Raw genomic sequence first — 22280 nt, 5'->3', positions numbered from 1 at the left:
GTTTTGTACAAAAAGAGATTTGTAAAAGTGAGTATTGCTTAAAAGCTTTGCTATGTGACGGAGGTCTTAATTTTTTTTTTCCATTTCTTGTATTTTTAAGAGACTACACCATCAAAATAAGGTCATTGTCAACAATACACATTTGAACCTTCCATAAATCTGGCAATGCATGAAGCAACATTTAAAATATCATGTGACAATGAATTGATTTAGTCACCAAGTTTTTTACCATTTTCAGGATATGATCAAATCAGTAGACTACCACTACAAGGAGAAACATAACCCCTGTAAATGGGAAAGTATCCAAGAGAAAAAAAAATGCCTTAGATTCTATGAAGGTAAATGATTTCATAAATCCACTTGGGGCCTGTGTGTAAACCCTTCAATCACTGAACTGTATATGTTTTGATACAACAAGACATTCAAGAAGTCTTTTGTTTATTGTCTTAGAACAGACACTCAGATAACCTTTTATCTTTCAAGGTCACTGTGACCTTGACCTTTGACCCAATGATCCCAAAATCAAAAGGGGTCATCTACTGATCAGTCCCAACCACCATGTCAAGTTTGATGACATTAAGTTAAGGCATCGTTGAGTTATCACTTGGAAAATCATCATTAAAGGACACTGTGACCATAAACCTGTTAATCAATATTTGTATACGTGATGATACAACAAGACATTCAAGAAGTCTATTGTTTATTGTCTTAGAACAGACACTCAGACAACCTTTTATCTTTCAAGGTCACTGTGACCTTGACCTTTGACCCAATGATCCCAAAGTCAATAGGGGTCATCTACTGATCAGTCCCAACCACCATGTCAAGTTTGATGACATTAAGTTGAGGCATTGTTGAGTTATCACTTGGAAAAGCATCATTAAAGGACACTGTGACCATAAACCTGTTAATCAATATTTGTATATGTGATGATACAATTAGTCCGAAGAGCTTAAAGGAATTGAAACAAACTCTACAAGCTCATGTCAAAAGACATAGAAAAGAAAATCAACAAGCTCTAGTACCTGAAGTCTTGTCAGACTGACATAACAATGGCAATATGTTGGTCAGATCTCATGATACATGTGATGCTCATACCACAATGTGAACCATTCCTAAGCCCAGTATGTCCAGGGGGGTAGGGGCATTTACGATTGTCCTTGAATTTTCTTTCTTTTAATGTACGACATACAATTATTTTTTTAATACATTCAAAATTATACCAATTGTTGATGATTTTCCGTTAGGTTGCAATGGCAACCAAGAGTTCTCCATGGAATACATTTCTTTAAACAAATATGTAAAAGCAACAAGGATCATTCCTCTGAAGTTTAATTACAATTGTCCAAGCGGTTTAGGAGAAGATGATGATTATCACTGTCCAATTGTTGACACCGAACGACGATTGACAGACATACTAAGGGACATAGACTGATTAAAATAGCTCAACGTGAGCACAAAATGCTCAGGTGAACTAAAAACTGACAACCTAGCCATTGTTTTCTTCAAGCAATCAGCAATTTGGATGCAGTAATGAGAATTTGTATGCACAATCAAGCACACCATTCTCTGAGCTCAGAATTTGTTATAAAAAACAACTGGATTAAGCTATGTAGGATGTTAACTGAGTCTGTGCATATTATGTTGCAAATACAAAATATGTTGATTATTATTTGTAGTGTTATATTCTTTGTAGTTATTTACGAAGAAATTCCCATTTTGCGAAAAACAATGCAAAAATCCCAATCCCAGGGGTAAAGGTCAACCCTCCCCCCTCCAAAAACACCTGCTGTTATGTATTAGAAAATACTAAATTCAAGTAAATCAGTATCAATTTCTGTTTTCTTCCATTAACAGTCTTAATGTTAGCATTCAGCATTTTTTTTCACACAAAGAGGACAGACACTATATACTTATGAAATTTGTTTCAGAATGGGACAGAAAAAAAGGGAGCGTCGCCTCCAAAGACACAACGAATACCTACGGTAGATTTTTCTTGATTTGTTGACTTTCTTGACACATTATTCATAACTTTGGACAAGTGGCCAGATTACACCTCCCAGTCAATAGCCAACTTACTGATAAGCAGTCCTTATCTGTATAGGTACTTTTCAGGATATTTGAAAATGAGAAAATGAATACAGCAGTATGACCTTAAAATCAATGTTACTCCTAATAATTGTGTCCAAATCTTTTTTATGTGAATGCATTTTTTATAGATAATTAAATTATCTAATAAATGGTGTCAATGATGAAATATTAAATTATTTTATTTCAGCTGTGAATGTATTTCCAAGATGGAATTGTAACATTTCTTTGAAATGTCATAATTGCATTAAATCAAAGGGTAATAAAATGCTGGGATCGATCTAAATTTTATTACCCCTATCATAAACAAGAGGCCCAAAAGGGCCTATGCTCTACTGGCATGGCTTTTGTGGTCATATCAATCCAGAGCATGTATGTATGGGTAAAAGGCAACAGACATATAGTTTATGTTTTGTGTTTGGGTTACCTGAAAACGTAGCACGTTCAACATCTGAGCCCAGAAAGTATTGTAAGCAGATTAGTTGCATGAACTATTTTAATATGTGCCAAGTAAAAGTCATCTGACAAAAAAAATGCTTTCAAAACTGTACTCATAGTAAAATTTTCTGTAGTTTTAAAAGTTAAAAAAAGTTGGTCAAAAGGTCAAAGTCAAGGGCATCCTAGGACAACATTGATCAATTTGAACAAACATTCACAATCAATTGTGCTGAGATGGATGCACGAACACACAAAAAGATTTTCAAACCTTTCCAGATTTATGTTTACCAAACCTGTGAACCCTGGGTGTGGCCAGTAATGACACCAGGTGCATAACTTAAACATTCACAACCAATTTTGTTAAGATGAATGCGCAAACTACAGAACTTAAAGCTAAAAAATGGCCTTTGGGCTTTCAACAAGAACAAGGCAGAGTAATTCACAAAATCAACTGCAGAAGCAAAAAGCAAATTTTCTCTCAAAATCCTAGACTTGCAAATTGTCTCCCTTAACTCTAGACTTGAATTAACATATACATGTAAACTTGGCTAAAAATAGAATTCGCTCATGCAGACCTGGCTAAAAATAGAAAGCATTTCTTTAAAACTTTCATGGCCCATAATCTTGGCATTCATGGGCGGATCTTGCTGGTTTTCGAAAGGAACCAAGCTTTAATGGATATCTAGATACTGTACAAGTTTCATCGAGATATAATCAAAACTGAAGACTGTATCGTGTTCACAACCAATTGTTTACACAATAGCATTTTTTATACTATCAAGGGCCATAATCTAGGCATGCATGGGCGGATCTGGCTGGTTTTCGAAAGGAACCGAGCTCTAATGGATATCTAGATACTGTACAAGTTTCATCGAGATACAATCAAAACTGTATCGTGTTCACAAGCAATTGTTTACAGACGCATGGACGCACGGATGCACATACTACGTACACATTACCATCGCATAAGCTCTTCTGGCCTTTGGCCAGTAGAGCTAAAAAGACCCATCTGGATTAAAAAGCCGACAATTTATGTTCTTGTGTATAATACACAGAAATATGTCAGGAATATCCAGTGTCATCCAGCTGAGAGATCCAGTCCAAGGTGTCTGTTTAACTTTATTACCCCCTCATAATATTGTTTACCAAAAAGAAAGCCGATAAATGATTTTCCGGTATGAATAAAAAGATCTAGATCAAACAAAACGCTTGCACATGACCTATTTTACAGCCAAAACTATGATGAACATTATATCAGCTTCACAGAAAATTTACCCATTATTTTCTCATTTACTAATTGTTTCTTTTGTTTGTAAACAAAATATTACCTTTAAGTAAATATAATCTCAATTGAATTTAATGGTAAACTGAACTGACGTAATATGTTTAATGATTTACGCATCAATGAATTTGGGGGAATTTCCATACAGTACTCAGCTCGTGGTCTTATTACATCACAATGGGATATCACACCTGCGATTGGGAGTATAAACACCTTCTCAATTTAGCACACGATATTTTCAAGGGAAAATCAATACACAAAAGGTTAAACTTTAATTTTATAAACATCCCGGATATTGTTTACAAAAAGAAAGATGCAAAATTGAAATATTGAAATGACCCTATTGAAATATGCGGGCCATGCGTTTACATCCAGTAATGGATACGGTCGGCCAGATGCGTATACATCTGCTAATGAGCTATGTCGGCCTATCTCGTATACATGCGCTAAAGGGTTAATCTGGAAACTTAATTAAAGTAATGTTTGGAAAAGAAACACAAAAAACATGCTTGTTATGGAATCAACAAAAACATGAGTGAAAATTGTTCACGAAGATTTGAAGATTTGCACGTAAAGTAGTTGATTCCATGACTTGATGTGTTACTCTTGAATTAAAAAAAAGATGAAGATTCAACTTCTGCTTTCTCTCAGAAACATGTATACAGTGTACATGATTGATGTGAAGTTCATTGGTTAAATGGTTAAATGAACACGTTTTTTCATTTGCACAGATTATTAAACTGACCAAAAGAAAACTTTCTTGGAGACAACAACTGGCCATGGGGTGAAGAGGTTTTGGAAAGAAAACCCTGAAGTTTTGCAGGTAAGTAGTTGATTCCATGACTCCATGTGTTACACTTTGAGAGAATGAGAAACAATTTCAATACTTTAGCAAACATTTTATACATTTTATACAAGTTCAGGAATGGTATATTTACACTACTTTTTTTTTATTTGCACAGATTATAAAGGACAACAAAGAAAACTTCAACAGAACAACCAGCCAGATTGGGTTGAAAAGAGTGAGGGAGGAGTTAAAGGTCAAGTAGTTGATTCCATGACTCCATGTGTTACACTTTGAGAGAATGAGAAACAATTTCAATACTAAAGCAAACATTTTATACATTTTATACAAGTTCAGGAATGGCATATTTACACTACTTTTTTTATTTGCACAGATTTTGAAGGACACGAAGGAAAATTACCTAAAAACCACCAGCCAGAATGGGCTTAAACGAGTGCGCGACGAGCTGAAGCTAAAGTAGTTGATTCCATGACTTGATGGGTTACTCTTGAATTTAAAAAAAGATGAAGATTCAACTTCTGCTTTCTCTCAGAAACATGTATACAGTGTACATGATTGATGTGAAGTTCATTGGTTAAATGGTTAAATGAACATGTTTTTTCATTTGCACAGATTATTAAAGACCAAAAGAAAACTTTCTTGGAGACAACAACTGGCCGTGGGGTGAAGAGGTTTTGGAAAGAAAACCCTGAAGTTTTGCAGGTAAGTAGTTGATTCCATGACTCCATGTGTTACACTTTGAGAGAATGAGAAACAATTTCAATACTTTAGCAAACATTTTATACATTTTATACAAGTTCAGGAATGGTATATTTACACTACTTTTTTTATTTGCACAGATTATAAAGGACAACAAAGAAAACTTCAACAGAACAACCAGCCAGATTGGGTTGAAAAGAGTGAGGGATGAGTTAAAGGTAAAGTAGTTGATTCCATGACTCCATGTGTTACACTTTGAGAGAATGAGAAACAATTTCAATACTAAAGCAAACATTTTATACATTTTATACAAGTTCAGGAATGGCATATTTACACTACTTTTTTTATTTGCACAGATTTTGAAGGACACGAAGGAAAATTACCTAAAAACCACCAGCCAGAATGGGCTTAAACGAGTGCGCGACGAGCTGAAGCTAAAGTAGTTGATTCCATGACTTGATGGTTACTCTTGAATTTAAAAAAAGATGAAGATTCAACTTCTGCTTTCTCTCAGAAACATGTATACAGTGTACATGATTGATGTGAAGTTCATTGGTTAAATGGTTAAATGAACATGTTTTTTCATTTGCACAGATTATTAAAGACCAAAAGAAAACTTTCTTGGAGACAACAACTGGCCGTGGGGTGAAGAGGTTTTGGAAAGAAAACCCTGAAGTTTTGCAGGTAAGTAGTTGATTCCATGACTCCATGTGTTACACTTTGAGAGAATGAGAAACAATTTCAATACTTTAGCAAACATTTTATATATTTTATACAAGTTCAGGAATGGTATATTTACACTACTTTTTTTTTATTTGCACAGATTATAAAGGACAACAAAGAAAACTTCAACAGAACAACCAGCCAGATTGGGTTGAAAAGAGTGAGGGAGGAGTTAAAGGTACAGTAGTTGATTCCATGACTCCATGTGTTACACTTTGAGAGAATGAGAAACAATTTCAATACTAAAGCAAACATTTTATACATGTTCAGTAATGGCATATTTACACTACTTTTTTTATTTGCACAGATTTTGAAGGACACGAAGGAAAATTACCTAAAAACCACCAGCCAGAATGGGCTTAAACGAGTGCGCGACGAGCTGAAGGTAAAGTAGTTGATTCCATGACTTGATGGGTTACTCTTGAATTTAAAAAAAGATGAAGATTCAACTTCTGCTTTCTCTCAGAAACATGTATACAGTGTACATGATTGATGTGAAGTTCATTGGTTAAATGAACATGTTTATTCATTTGCACAGATTATTAAAGACCAAAAGAAAACTTTCTTGGAAACAACAACTGGCCGTGGGGTGAAGAGGTTTTGGAAAGAAAACCCTGAAGTTTTGCAGGTAAGTAGTTGATTCCATGACTCCATGTGTTACACTTTGAGAGAATGAGAAACAATTTCAATACTTTAGCAAACATTTTATACATTTTATACAAGTTCAGGAATGGTATATTTACACTACTTTTTTTATTTGCACAGATTATAAAGGACAACAAAGAAAACTTCAACAGAACAACCAGCCAGATTGGGTTGAAAAGAGTGAGGGATGAGTTAAAGGTAAAGTAGTTGATTCCATGACTCCATGTGTTACACTTTGAGAGAATGAGAAACAATTTCAATACTAAAGCAAACATTTTATAGATTTTATACAAGTTCAGGAATGGCATATTTACACTACTTTTTTATTTGCACAGATTTTGAAGGACACGAAGGAAAATTACCTAAAAACCACCAGCCAGAATGGGCTTAAACGAGTGCGAAACGAGCTGAAGGTAAAGTAGTTGATTCCATGACTTGATGGGTTACTCTTGAATTTAAAAAAAGATGAAGATTCAACTTCTGCTTTCTCTCAGAAACATGGATACAGTGTACATGATTGATTTGAAGTTCATTGGTTAAATGGTTAAATGAACATGTTTTTTCATTTGCACAGATTATTAAAGACCAAAAGAAAACTTTCTTGGAGACAACAACTGGCCGTGGGGTGAAGAGGTTTTGGAAAGAAAACCCTGAAGTTTTGCAGGTAAGTAGTTGATTCCATGACTCCATGTGTTACACTTTGAGAGAATGAGAAACAATTTCAATACTTTAGCAAACATTTTATACATTTTATACAAGTTCAGGAATGGTATATTTACACTACTTTTTTTATTTGCACAGATTATAAAGGACAACAAAGAAAACTTCAACAGAACAACCAGCCAGATTGGGTTGAAAAGAGTGAGGGAGGAGTTAAAGGTAAAGTAGTTGATTCCATGACTCCATGTGTTACACTTTGAGAGAATGAGAAACAATTTCAATACTAGAACTGTAAGCCATAGGCTAACGAATACCCCCCACCCCTCCATGTCTAGGTTGTTTGCCCTGGAGTTAGGCCGGACAAAGCTAATTTTGCCTACAAGGGGAGATAACTCCAGTCAGGGTCATGTGACCTGTACCAAATTCACAGAGGCGAAAGTTTACAACATGGCCATAAATTTCTAAAAGTTTGATAAAGATTTGTTGAATAATAACAAAGATGAATCCCGGACAGGGCTTATTTTGCCTACTTTAACACATCAAGGGGAGATAACTCCAGTCAGGGTCATGTGACCTGTACCAAATTCACAGAGGCGAAAGTTTACAACATGGCCATTAATTTCTGAAAGTTTGATAAAGATTTGTTGAATAATAACAAAGATGAATCCCGGACAGGGCTTATTTTGCCTACTTTAACACATCAAGGGGAGATAACTCTGGTCAGGGTCATGTGACCCGTACCAATTTCACAGAGGCGCAAGTTTACATCATGGCCATTAATATCTGAAAGTTTGAAAAAGATTTGTTCAATAACGACAAAGATGAATCCCGGACAAAAAAAAAACGGACGGACAAACGGACAGACGGACAACCCGATTCCAGTATACCCCCCCCAAACTTTGTTTTGGGGGGTATAACTTAAGCAAACATTTTATACATTTTATACAAGTTCAGGAATGGCATATTTACACTACTTTTTTTATTTGCACAGATTTTGAAGGACACGAAGGAAAATTACCTAAAAACCACCAGCCAGAATGGGCTTAAACGAGTGCGCGACGAGCTGAAGCTAAAGTAGTTGATTCCATGACTTGATGGGTTACTCTTGAATTTAAAAAAAGATGAAGATTCAACTTCTGCTTTCTCTCAGAAACATGTATACAGTGTACATGATTGATGTGAAGTTCATTGGTTAAATGAACATGTTTTTTCATTTGCACAGATTATTAAAGACCAAAAGAAAACTTTCTTGGAGACAACAACTGGCCGTGGGGTGAAGAGGTTTTGGAAAGAAAACCCTGAAGTTTTGCAGGTAAGTAGTTGATTCCATGACTCCATGTGTTACACTTTGAGAGAATGAGAAACAATTTCAATACTATAGCAAACATTTTATACAAGTTCAGGAATGGTATATTTACACTACTTTTTTATTTGAACAGATTTTGAAGGACACCAAAGAAAACTTTGGCAAAAACACCAACAAGAATGGGTGGAAAAGAGTACGGGAGGAATTGAAGGTAAAGTAGTTGATTCCATGACTCCATGTGTTACACTTTGAGAGAATGAGAAACAATTTCAATACTATAGCAAACATTTTATACAAGTTCAGGAATGGTATATTTACACTGCTTTTTTTTATTTGAACAGATTATCAACGACAACAGGCAGACGTTTGTTTCATCAACAACAAAGAATGCAATCAAAAGAATTCGTGAAGAACTGCAGGTAAAGTAGTTGATTCCATGACTTGATGTGTTACTCTTGTATTTAATTTTTTTTTTGAAGATTCAACTTCTGCTTTCTCTCAGAAACATTTATACAGTATACATCCTGGATGTGAAGTTCATTGGTTAAATGACAAAGGTGTTTAAAGAGGTAGTTTAATGCTAAAATTGATGGCACAAAGCGATAAACAAAACCACCTTTATTTGGTTTTCTTTCCAAAAGTGCAATATTGGGACTTGGAAAGTCTGAGCAAAGCAGGTTCAGACATATTTCTCAAAGATTTTCCTGTATTAGTGTGTAAGAAGGATTCCACCCCCTTAAGGTACAATTGAAAACAAACTTATAAGTGGAACAAAGAACAATGTAACACAAAACATATCCAAGGTCTTCAGCTCATGGTTTCTACCTAAGATAAATTTCCCTTTACAGTTGTCATGGCTAGCAGGCTAATTTGAGGGGACTTCATTTGTTTGAAGTTTTTTTTTATTTATAAAGGAACCATTTCAGGAACACCCTAGCAAGTTTCATCTCAATTGGTCCAATAACAATGTGCCACCCTTTGGGGAATGAGAAACAATTTCAATATAGCAATATAGCAAACATTTTATACATTTTTTGAATAATTAAGTCCTATAAAATCACAGCCAAATGCCCCAACATGGTTACACCCAAAGGTCATGCTGTAATTTGAAACTTAATTTCAAATTGGGAGATAATCTGGATGAGGTGCCATCCTTTTAAGATAAATTGCAAGATCTTGTTAAACTTCAGGAAATCTCATTTGAAAACTCAATCAGTATGATTTAGAAGAAAATCATAGAAAAAAGAAAGAAGAAGAGATATTAAGATCATACAAAACTCTCAGATAACATATTTTTCTTTTTAAGATACGTAATGTTCATCTGCTACTTCACAACCACATTACTAGCACTAGCACTCTTATGAATCAATGACTGTAAATGATTTAAAAAGACATCCATTAACTTTATTCTGGAAACTTAATTTAAGTAATGTTTGGAAAAGAAAAACGATTACCATGCTTAAAAGTTTTTTTTATAAATATTTCAGAAAGGACCTTCAAAAACAGAAGGATTTCCTGGAACGTCAGCATCAAATGCTTGATAGGTGAATATTGCTTCTTTTCTTATTGTTTATTTACAATAAGGCCATTTTGAATCATAAAACTGCATCCATGGGCATTTAGGTTAAGACCTACTAGCTAAAAATTCCTTTTATATCTTTACAGAGTGTTTACACTGTAAAGTTATATTCGGTATTTTACTGTATGGTATGTACTTAACCAACAACTTCCCGAGTGAGAGGTTTACCCCTATAAAACAAGATCTTCTTCCCCTTTCAAGTTTTATTTCAACCCCAGAAAGACCGTGAGGATGGTTGGAGATATGAAGAAAGGACAAGGATCTTTAATGAAATGTTATATGACAGACAGATTGACATCAGCATCAGATAAAAGCAGCAAATGCTTTATGTTGAAAGAAATATTCAGATTTATTCACCACTGTGCTTTTGTTTCAGAAAGACCTGGAGGAAGGAACAAGGTTTGAAGAAAAGACAGAGAAGTTGCTGAATGCAATAAGACAAAAAAATAAAAAAAGAGTAGAAGAGTTGAGGGTAATAAACTCTTTGCTGACATACTGTGAACTCATTAATATTCAGAAAAAATACATAGATGGAATATCATGGTATGATAATGAATAAATAGTGTTTTTGTATGCAATTAAACATTTTATTTTTCAGATAACCATTACAACAGAAGCCGTTTCCTACCATAAAAATATTTTGGAAGCCGTTAAGGTAACAACGGTGCGCATGTTCCCCCTAAAACGTCACATGGCCTTCACTGATTTAACTGCATAAAAATCCCTCTTAATGGTGTCTTATAATATACTCTTGGTTTAACTAACTTATTTATGCTTGATTGAGACGGAATTTCAAGTTTGTTTCCTGGGGTGAAACCAGTACTGTGCCCTTTACAAAACGCCATGATGAAGTCCCCCTGCTGGGGATTTAACTAACAACTTCCCGAGTGAGAGGTTTACCCCTATAAAACAAGATCTTCCTCCCCTTTCGAGTTTTATTTCAACCCCAGAAAGACCGTGAGGATGGCTGGAGATATGAAGAAAGGACAAGGATGTTTAATGAAATGTTACATGACAGACAGATTGACATCAGCATCAGATAAAAGCAGCAAATGCTTCATGTTGAAAGAAATATTCAGCTATTTTCCCCTCTTTGCTATTGTTTCAGAAAGACCTAAAGGAAGGTGACAAGATGCTAAGAATTGCTGAAAAGTTTTTTTTTTTCTAAAACAACAACAGGAAAAGAAAAGAAAAGAGGCGAGGATAATAAAAAAAACTCTTTGTTGACATACTGTGGACCCATTTATATTTGTTGGCATGAATTTACTTACGCTATTTGATTCCGATAAATCTAAACTCTAGCATGTTCTTCAAAACAAATATCATTAATATGTTATGATATAAACCATTGCCAAGTTGGTAGCTTGTTAGAAGACTTTTATGACGGCACCATCGAGGGTATTAAGAGATATGTTAGTGAAATTTCATCTACATTGGTCCAATAACAATCATCGAAGGAACACCCTAGTGAAGTTTCATCTGAATTGGTCCAATAACAATCATGGAAGGAATACCGTAGTGAAGTTTCATTTGAATTGGTCCAGTAACATACATCGAAGGAATACCGTAGTGAAGTTTCATCTGAATTGGTCCTGTAACATACATCGAAGGAATACCGTAGTGAAGTTTCATCTGAATTGGTCCAATAACAATCATCGAAGGAACACCCTAGTGAAGTTTCATCTAAAATGGTCCAATAACAATAATCGAAGGAATACCCTAGTGAAGTTTCATCTAAAATGGGAAACAATTTCAATATAGCAGACATTTTATGTACTTTTTTGTAATATTAAGTTCAGGAATGGTATATTTACACTGTTGTTTTTTTTATATGCAGAGATTATCAACAACAACAAGGCAACCTTTGAGAAGACAACCAAACAGAATGGATTGAAAAGAATGTGGGAAGAAATGAAGGACAGTAGTTGATTCCATGACTTCCATGTATACAATTTCAATATAGCAGACATTTTATGTACTTTTTTGTAATATTAAGTTCAGGAATGGTATATTTACACTGTTGTTTTTTTTATATGCAGAGATTATCAACAACAACACGGCAACCTTTGAGAAGACAACCAAACAGAATGGATTGAAAAGAATGTGGGAAGAAATGAAGGACAGTAGTTGATTCCATGACTTGATGTGTTACTCTTGAATTTTAAAAAAGATGAAGATTCAACTTCTGCTTTCTCAAAGTGGAACAAAGAACAATGTAACACAAAACATATCCAAGGTCTTCAGCTCATGGTTTCTGCCTAAGATAAATTTCCCTTTACAGGTGTCATGGCAAGCAGACTTTTGAGGGGACTTCATTTGTTTGAAGTTTTTTTATTTATAAAGGCACCATGGAAGGAACACCCTAGCAAGTTTCATCTCAATTGGTCCAATAACAATGTGCCACCCATTGGGGAATGAGAAACAATTTCAATATAGCAATATAGCAAACATTTTATACATTTTTTGAATAATTAAGTCCTATAAAATCACAGCCAAATGCCCCAACACGGTTACACCCAAAGGTCATGCTGTAATTTCAAATTGGGAGATAATCTGGATGAGGTGCCATCCTTTTTAGATAAATTGCAAGATCTTGTTAAACTTCAGGAAATCTTATTTGAAAACTGAATCAGTATGATTAAGAAGAAAATCATAGAAAAAAAGAGGAAGAGATATTAAGATCATACAAAACTCTCAGATAACATATCGTTCTTTTTAAGATATGTAATGTTCATGTGCTACTTCACAACCACATTACTAGCACTAGCACTCTTATGAATCAATAATGTTTTAAAAAGACATCAATTAACTTTAATCTGGAAACTTAATTAAAGTAATGTTTGGAAAAGAAACACAAATAACATGCTTGTTATGGAATCAACAACAAGAACAGGAGTGAAAATTGTTCACGAAGATTTGCACGTAAAGTAGTTGATTCCATGACTTGATGTGTTACTCTTGAATTTAAAAAAAGATGAAGATTCAACTTCTGCTTTCTCTCAGAAACATTTGTACAGTGTACATGATTGATGTGAAGTTCATTGGTTAAATGGTTAAATGAACGTGTTTTTTCATTTGCACAGATTATTAAAGACCAAAAGAAAACATTCTTGGAGTCAACAACTGGCCGTGGGGTGAAGAGGTTTTGGAAAGAAAACCCTGAAGTTTTGCAGGTTAGTAGTTGATTCCATGACTCCATGTGTTACACTTTGAGAGAATGAGAAACAATTTCAATACTATAGCAAACATTTTATACATTTTATACAAGTTCAGGAATGGTATATTTACACTACTTTTTTTTATTTGCACAGATTATAAAGGACAACAAAGAAAACTTCAACAGAACAACCAGCCAGATTGGGTTGAAAAGAGTGAGGGAGGAGTTAAAGGTAAAGTAGTTGATTCCATGACTCCATGTGTTACACTTTGAGAGAATGAGAAACAATTTCAATACTAAAGCAAACATTTTATACATTTTATGCAAGTTCAGGAATGGTATATTTACACTACTTTTTTATTTGCACAGATTTTGAAGGAAACGAAGCAAAATTTCCTTAAAACCACCAGCCAGAATGGGATCAAAAGAGTGCGGGACGAGCTGAAGGTAAAGTAGTTGATTCCATGACTTGATGTGTTACTCTTGAATTTAAAAAAAGATGAAGATTCAACTTCTGCTTTCTCTCAGAAACATTTGTACAGTGTACATGATTGATGTGAAGTTCATTGGTTAAATGGTTAAATGAACATGTTTTTTCATTTGCACAGATTATTAAAGACCAAAAGAAAACATTCTTGGAGTCAACAACTGGCCGTGGGGTGAAGAGGTTTTGGAAAGAAAACCCTGAAGTTTTGCAGGTAAGTAGTTGATTCCATGACTCCATGTGTTACACTTTGAGAGAATGAGAAACAATTTCAGTACTATAGCAAACATTTTATACATTTTATACAAGTTCAGGAATGGTATATTTACACTACTTTTTTTTATTTGCACAGATTTTGAAGGACACCAAAGAAAACTTCCAAAGAAATACCAACCAGAATGGCCTAAAACGAGTGCGTGACAAGCTGAAGGTAAAGAAGTTGATTCCATGACTTGATGTGTTACTCTTGAATTTAAAAAAAGATGAAGATTCAACTTCTGCTTTCTCTCAGAAACATGTATACAGTGTACATGATTGATGTGAAGTTCATTGGTTAAATGGTTAAATGAACGTGTTTTTTCATTTGCACAAATTATTAAAGACCAAAAGAAAACATTCTTGGAGACAACAACTGGCCGTGGGGTGAAAAGGTTTTGGAAAGAAAACCCTGAAGTTTTGCAGGTTAGTAGTTGATTCCATGACTCCATGTGTTACACTTTGAGAGAATGAGAAACAATTTCAATACTATAGCAAACATTTTATACATTTTATACAAGTTCAGGAATGGTATATTTACACTGCTTTTTTTCTATTTGCACAGCTTATCAACGAAAACAGGGAGACGTTTGTTTCATCAACAACAAAGAATGCAATCAAAAGAATTCGTGAAGAACGTCAGGTAAAGTAGTTGATTCCATGACTTGATATGTTACTCTTGTATTTAATTTTTTTTTGAAGTTTCAACTCCTGCTTTCTCTCAGAAACATTTACAAAGTATACATCCTGGATGTGAACTTCATTGGTTAAATGACAAAGGTGATTAAAGAGGTAGTTTTATGCTAAAAATGATGGCACAAAGCCAGTCTTGTTTTATGAACAGCATAATAATGTATGATAAACAAAACCACCTTTATTTGGTTTTCTTTCCAAAAGTGCAATATTGGACTTCGAAAGTCTCAGCAAAGCAGGTTCAGACATATTTCTCAAAGATTTTCCTGTATTAGTGTGTAAGAAGGATTCCACCCCCTTAAGGTACAATTGAAAACAAACTTATAAGTGGAACAAAGGACAATGTTACACAAAAAAATATCCAAGGTCTTCAGCTCAGGGTTTCTACCCAAGATAAATTTCCCTTTACAGTTGTCATGGCTAGCAGGCTTTTGAGGGGACTTCATTTGTTTGAAGTTTTTTTTTATTTATAAAGGAACCATTGCAGGAACACCCTAGCAAGTTTCATCTGAATTGGTCCAATAACAATTTGCATCCCTTTGGGAGAATGAGAAACAATTTCAACATAGCAAACATTTTATACATTTTAAATGAGTTCAGGAATGGTATATTTACACTGTTTTTTTATTTGCAGAGATTATCAAAGACAACAGAGAAACGTTTGTTTCAACAACAACGAAGACAGGTGTAAAAAGAATACATGAATATTTACAGGTAAAGTAGTTGCTTCCATGATTTGATGTGTTCAACTTGAACTCATAAAAGATTATGAAGATTCAACTTCTGCTTTTTCTCAGAAACATTTACACAGTAATTGATGTGAAGTTCATTGGTTAAATGACTAAGGTGATGAAGGAGGTAATTTTATGGTAAAATCTATGGCATCAAGCCTACTGTTCTTAGACTTTGGGATTTCCCAAGTCTTCAGGTGCAACCACTTTTTTTACATTCAATTATATTTCTTTATTCTATAATGTACAGTAAAGTTTTTTTTAGTTTTCAGGAAGGTCACAGTATCGATGCTGCTAATGCACGCTGTAGATTTTTTGTCAGCATTTTTGTGATTAACTGACAATTTTGAAAGTTGAAAATGTTTTTCTATTTTTTTATTTTCAGGATGGTTACAGCTCCAAATCATCATGGAATAATGTGTTGTACTAGTGTACTGTAATAACAGCATGTTCAAATAGGTTACACTGTAACAGTATCCATATGACAATATCATCACGATTACAATATCAGCATGCTGACGATGGATGGTCTAGAATTGTATAAATCCATATAACTTCATATTACTTATACCCTAAGATGTCTCTTCTCATCCTGTCTTGTCACTTCTTGTCAAAAAATCTTTTAAACTCCGAACTCTTTCATATGAAACCGTATCAAGTTTTCATAAATTCCCAATTAAACTTATCAATAAATCTAGCCATAGCATCATTTTAGATACCACTTTACCACTTTTTGTCAGTTACCAAGATTTACACCTTTTTTCAGGCTTTTGAAAGAGCCGAACAATGGTTGTCGAATGGGCCAACCGGCAAAGGCCCCCCCTGGGACAATTTAGAAGAAAAAGAGAAAGCAGCCAGATTCAATAAGGTAAATGATTTAAAAAATCCCCTTGGTCCTGCTGTGTCAACCCTTATATCACTGAAATGTATTTATTTCTGATACAACAAAACATAAGTCTTAAGAACACATTAGCAAGTAAGGTCATTCTCATAAGTTCCCATTCAAACTTATCAATACATCTAACCATAGCATCATTTAAGATACCAGGTTACCATTTTATATCAGTTACCAAGATTTATACCTTTTTATAGAATTTTGAAGCAGCGTTCCAATGGACGAGCCTGTAAAGGCCTACCCTGGGACAATTTGGAGGAAAAAGAAAATGCTGCCAGTGTTACCAGGTTACTATTTTTTGTTAGTTACCAAGATTTATACATTTTTCAGGAGATTAAATCAGCTGTTAATAGGCTTGGGAGGGGGGGGGGGGGGGGGGGGGGGCACTTGCAAAGGTCCCCCATGAATGATTTACACAAAAAAGAAGTGGCAGCAAGGGTGAATAAGGTAAATTATTTTAAATATCCCCTTTGTCCTGTTGTGTTAACCCTTTAACACTGAAATGTTTATAATTCTGGTACAACTAAACATAAGGAGCTTCAATGAGAAAAGAAACTTAACAAGCATAATATCGAAGAACAGAAAGAAAAGAAACTCAACAAGTGTTATGTCAAGGAACAGACAGTAGAAAAATTCAACAAAATTAATGTCTACTTCATATCTAATAACAGAGAAAAGAAAAAAAAAACGAGCTTAATGTCTACTTAATTTTTAAGAACATAAAAAGAGAAAATTAAAAAGTTTAAGTTTAAGAATAGAAAGTCAACTTGAGAAATTTAATGTTTAAGAACTCGGGAGAGAAAAAAACTCAACAAGTTTAATGTCTAAAAACAGAGCAGAGAAAATAAACAAGATTGATGTCGAAGAACATGGAGTAGAGAAACTCAATAAGCTTAATGTCAAAGAATTAGAAAAAAAAAATCAACAAGCTAAAAACATAAAGAGGAAGTCAAAAAAAAAAAAATTCTAGGAAATCAAGGAAAATTAGGGAAAAGTAGGAAAAGAAGGGCCCACTTGAAAGCCTGCTATTATGATAAAACAAAACACTCACACAGGTTGGCTCTTCCAACAAAATATGTCATTCCTCATACAACTTACATTTGATGGCAGAAAACAGCTCATATTTTTAAAAAAAAATTGCCACAATGAAACGCCAGACTGATTTGTGTTACCATTTTTTGTTACTAAGATTTATACCTTTTTTTAGGAACTTGGAACAGCCTTGAAATGGTTGGAAGGGGGAGCAAGATGTAGAGGTGCCCCATGGGATACCCTTAAACAAAAGGTTGATGCAGCAGCGGTGCATAAGGTAAATGATTTTAAAAATCCCCTTTGTCCTGTTGTGTCAACCCTTATAACACTGAAATGTTTATAATTCTGTTACAACTATAAACATGAGGAGCATCAATGAGAACAGAAACAGAACAAGCATAAATATCGAAGAACAGAGAGAAAGAAACTCAACAAGTGTTATGTCTAAGAACGGAGAGAAGAAGAAAATCAACAAGCTTAATGTCTACTTAATGTCTAAGAACATAGAGAAGAGAAAATTTACAAGTTTAGAACATTTAGAATGGAAAATCAACACAAGTAATTTAATGTTTAAGAACTGGGAAAAAAAACTCGACAAGCTTAATGTCTAAAAATATAGAGCAGAGAAAATGAACAAGATTAATGTCCAAGAACATGGAGTAGAGAAACTCAACAAGCTTAATGTCAAAGAACTAGAAGGAAAAATCAACAAGTTAAAAACCAGTACCGTAAAGTTTTTTACAAGAAATTATTTCTTTGCTTTTAGGAATATCACTGTATGCTGCTGATGCAAACTATGCAATTACTGTCAACATTTTTGTGAAACTGACAATTTTGAAAGTTGAAAATATGTTTTTCTTTTTTTCAGGTTGAATACAGCTTTGAACAACTCATTATGGAAGTATGTGTTGTATTATTATACTTTAACTTCATATTACTTATGCCCTCAGATGTCTCTTCTCATCCTGTCTTAACGAGTCACTTCATGTTCCATACTGGGACCCTTGCTTTTTATTTTATACATAAATGATATTGCAGTTATGCATCCAACATTAAATATAGATCTATATGCAGATGACTCAACACTTTATGAATCTGGATATCAGTTGACGGATATTCAAAATAAATTACAACATCATTTAAATTATGTTAATAAGTGGTGTCAACTAAATAATATGTCATTGCATCCTTCCAAGACTAAATGCATGTTAATAGGGTCTGCAAATACATTAAAAAACACTGGGAATCTTGAACTTTGTATTAATGATGTTCAAATAGTTAATGTTGTTGTGCAAAAGTTATTAGGGTTGTATATAGATAATACACTAAACTGGCATGTGCAAATCGATTATGTTTGTAAAAATCTGAATAAGAAAATTGCACTTCTAAAAAATATAATATATTTCCTCACACCTGATACAAAACGAATGTTTTACAATGCATATATTCTGCCAAATTTTGATTACGGCTGCTTGGTCTGGGGCAAGGGAACCAATTCATATGTGAATAAAATAAATAACTTACAAAAACGAATTGCAAAAATCATACTTGGTAAATCTAAACGAGATTCATCAACAAATCTATTTAAAGAACTAAAATGGCTAAACTTCTCGGATAGATGTAAATACCACGCAGCAGTATTAGTTTACAAGACGTTGAATAGCATGGCTCCATCATATATGTCAGAATTAGTAACAGTTTCAGACAATAATGTATATATGCTAAGATCAATGGCACACAAAGATATTGTTTTGCAAACTAGACCTCGTACTAATTATATGAAAGCATCGTTTACATATTACAGCAGAATTGTTTGGAATAATATACCTTTGGAAATACGAGAATCAAAAAACTTTAATACGTATAAAATAAAGGTCAAACAGTACCTCATAGGAAACTTGTGATTATACAAATTGTGATGTTTTATTCATAATTATATTTAACTGAGAGTATCTGTCTAATATTGATTCAACATCATCATCATGTCATCATATGCATCATTATCGTCAGCATCAACAGCATACTTATAATCATCATCATCATCGTCATCGTTGTTAGCATCGTCTTCATGTTTGTCTTATGATTATTTGCCATATTTTCATTCTGTTTCAGAGGGCCATATCGAAAATAAGATTCTGTAGTTTTGTACATGATCTTAATATGTCACCTTCTTAAAATAAAGATATTATTATTATTATTATTATTATTATTATTATTATTATTATTATGTCACAAAATCTTTTAAACTCTGAACTCTTTCATATGAAACTTTATAGAATGGTTGGTCAGCTTGGTAAATTGTGCCCCTGCAATTGTGTGACGTTAACTTTGTCAACAATATTCATAGCCCTTTGCCTTATAGTAACTGCCCTCAATATCTCGTCAGACTGACATAACAATGGCAGAATGTTGGTTAGTTTTTTTGATAGACATGATGCTCATAACATGGCATTGACCAATTCCTACATGTTTTTCCAGGCGTTTTATGAGATGTTCATCATTTCTATAATAGCTCTAGATTAAGACCAGATTAAGATATTTTATAAGTCTTAAGAGTACATTATCAAGTTCTCATAAATTCCCAATGAAACTTATCAATAAATCTAGCCATAGCATCATTTTAGATACCACTTTACCACTTTTTGTCAGTTACCAAGATTTATACCTTTTTTCAGGCTTTTGAAAGAGCCGAACAATGGTTGTCCAATGGGCCAACCTGCAAAGGCCCCCCCCCCCCCCCCCCGGACAATTTAGAAAAAAAAGTGGAAGCAGCCAGATTCCATATGGTAAATGATTTTAAAAATCCCCTTTGTCCTGTTGTGTCAACACTTTACACTGAAATGTATATATTTCTGGTACAACTAAACACTCACCAATCATTTAATATTTTTGTGTTTTCAACCATTACCGGTAAATACACGGTAACATCTTATTATCAGTAATATTTACTTTCCATAAATGCAATTTTGAGTAAAAGGTTATCACTCAAATGTATGTTTGTTATACATGTTTATGTATTGATTTTGAATAAGAGTGTCACTTTAATAAAAATAATATCAATTATGATAAGTGGTGCTTTAGAAGCAGTTTCCAAATTCGGATGATATTCTTATATCATATTCACTAAATATCAAATGAAATGGTTTTCAGTATGCTTGCTTCAAAACATGGAACCAGGCATGAGGGGCAACATTTTACTACTACAGGTTGGTTTCATTTGTTGTTTTTTTGTGTTCTCAAGATGCTAAAAAGTGCCCTTTAAAGCTGCAATCTCACAGATTGAATGTTTTGACAACTTTTTATTTTCCATGTTGGAATGAATCAATTTAGGTGAAAGTGCGTGGAAACCAGTGATAAAAGACTGTGGACAACAATCAGATCGCAGATTTTCATTGAACTTCAAAAATTGATAATTTATGCATTTTTTTTAACGAGAAGTAATGCGTTAGGCCATTAAAATTATTTTTCAAACAGAAAGATGAAAATCTGTGATTTGATCTTTGTCAGCAATCTTTATATATATCTAGTTGGCAGACATATACAATACTGGCTCATTCAAAGACAAAAAATACAAAAGGTGTCAAACTACATATCTGTGAGAGTGCAGCTTGAAACACTCACAAAAAAATCACCAATCTTTATATATATATATTGACCTGAGTGGATCATGGATTGAAAGAACATCAAAACTGTAATTGTTAAAACTAGCTATAGGCTAAAATGTGCATCAATGTCATCTTATTAAGGAGCATTTCCAAAAATATCACATTTTTGAAGGTAACAATTCAAATTCCATTGTTTTTCTTGCAACATCTAATAAACTCTGCATAAACTCACCATTTAAATTCTGAGTTTCAAAATAAATATTCACAAAAATTGATTGTATTGTTCACACATTGATAAGATGGACATTGAATGTATTGAAAGCATGTGTAGCTTATACATTATTGACAACAAAAATAACATCTTCATAATTACCATTCCTGTTCATTTTTATACCTTTCCTATTCATTTTCATACCTTTCCAGTTCATTTTCATACCTTTCCTATTCATATTCATACCTTTCCTGTTCATACCTTTCCTGTTCATACCTTTCCTGTTCATTTTCAACATGATAGCCTTATGTCATTTATTTTTAAATATTGTAAATACAATATGAGAAAGAATAACTACATATTGAAACTTTTCCAAAAAGCATATACTACATATATGATGTGTCTTACTATCGGATGATACCGGTACAAAAACTAAGTGGATTGAGAATGCTTAAGCAGAAATTTATAAAAAGTACTATACATTTTCAGCATTCTGTGTCTTATCATATAGGTGATGTCACATGGTACCTTTCTGTTCTCGGCATTGTGTGCAGAATTGAATGGTGGAAGCCCAGTTCTTGTCCAGGATTGGCGAGGATGTTGGACAGAATTGAATGGACCAAGATGTGTGCAGGTCTAGATTTGGTGTAGACTGTGGGCAGGGTTGAAGGACCAAGATGTGTGCAGGTCTGGATTTGGTGTTGACTGTAGGTTGTAGAGCCAAGTTGTACATGTCCAGGAATTATCCATTTCGTTCAGCCTCAGCTGTAAAAAAATAAAACAAACACAATTAATAAGCAGAGCATAACAGATAAACTTGTTCTTGTTGGCAATTAGCTGTTACAAACCAATTATAAAAGAGTCGGAGATGTCTACTGACGAACTATTTACTGCGGACCTTATAGCTGTTAGATTGGCATATTATTCATTTATAAACAATGATGTTGCCATTTAACTTTCACGTATAGGTGGCATTTGAACTGAAGGTACAA

The 22280-nt window shown here is 33.8% G+C and overlaps 1 protein-coding gene and 3 long non-coding RNA genes across 4 annotated transcripts; all 4 read left to right on the top strand.

The window, feature by feature from the left end:
• The first annotated feature begins 5198 nt into the window (after positions 1-5198).
• LOC128242447 (uncharacterized) lies at positions 5199-5763 on the top strand. Its single transcript, XR_008262618.1, has 3 exons — positions 5199-5315; positions 5453-5530; positions 5669-5763. It is a non-coding gene; the product is annotated as an uncharacterized LOC128242447 (long non-coding RNA).
• A 34-nt stretch (positions 5764-5797) lies between these two features.
• Positions 5798-8418, top strand: LOC128244371 (uncharacterized protein PF3D7_1120000-like). Its single transcript, XM_052962384.1, has 9 exons — positions 5798-5814; positions 5861-5996; positions 6343-6420; positions 6574-6663; positions 6801-6878; positions 7016-7093; positions 7255-7344; positions 7482-7559; positions 8332-8418. Exons 1-9 carry the CDS (start codon positions 5798-5800, stop codon positions 8416-8418), a joined length of 732 nt encoding a protein of 243 aa, XP_052818344.1.
• Positions 8419-8537: 119 nt separating this feature from the next.
• LOC128242698 (uncharacterized) lies at positions 8538-10696 on the top strand. The gene is made up of 5 exons (XR_008262670.1): positions 8538-8652; positions 8780-8857; positions 8988-9065; positions 10134-10190; positions 10602-10696. It is a non-coding gene; the product is annotated as an uncharacterized LOC128242698 (long non-coding RNA).
• A 3722-nt stretch (positions 10697-14418) lies between these two features.
• On the top strand, positions 14419-17741 carry LOC128242475 (uncharacterized). The gene is made up of 6 exons (XR_008262620.1): positions 14419-14547; positions 14687-14764; positions 15449-15528; positions 15931-16413; positions 16638-16727; positions 17648-17741. It is a non-coding gene; the product is annotated as an uncharacterized LOC128242475 (long non-coding RNA).
• Positions 17742-22280: the final 4539 nt, after the last annotated feature.

Source organism: Mya arenaria, chromosome 8, assembly GCF_026914265.1.
Source record: "Mya arenaria isolate MELC-2E11 chromosome 8, ASM2691426v1".
NCBI lineage: Eukaryota > Metazoa > Mollusca > Bivalvia > Myida > Myidae > Mya > Mya arenaria.
This window is presented reverse-complemented; position numbering and strand designations above follow the sequence as displayed.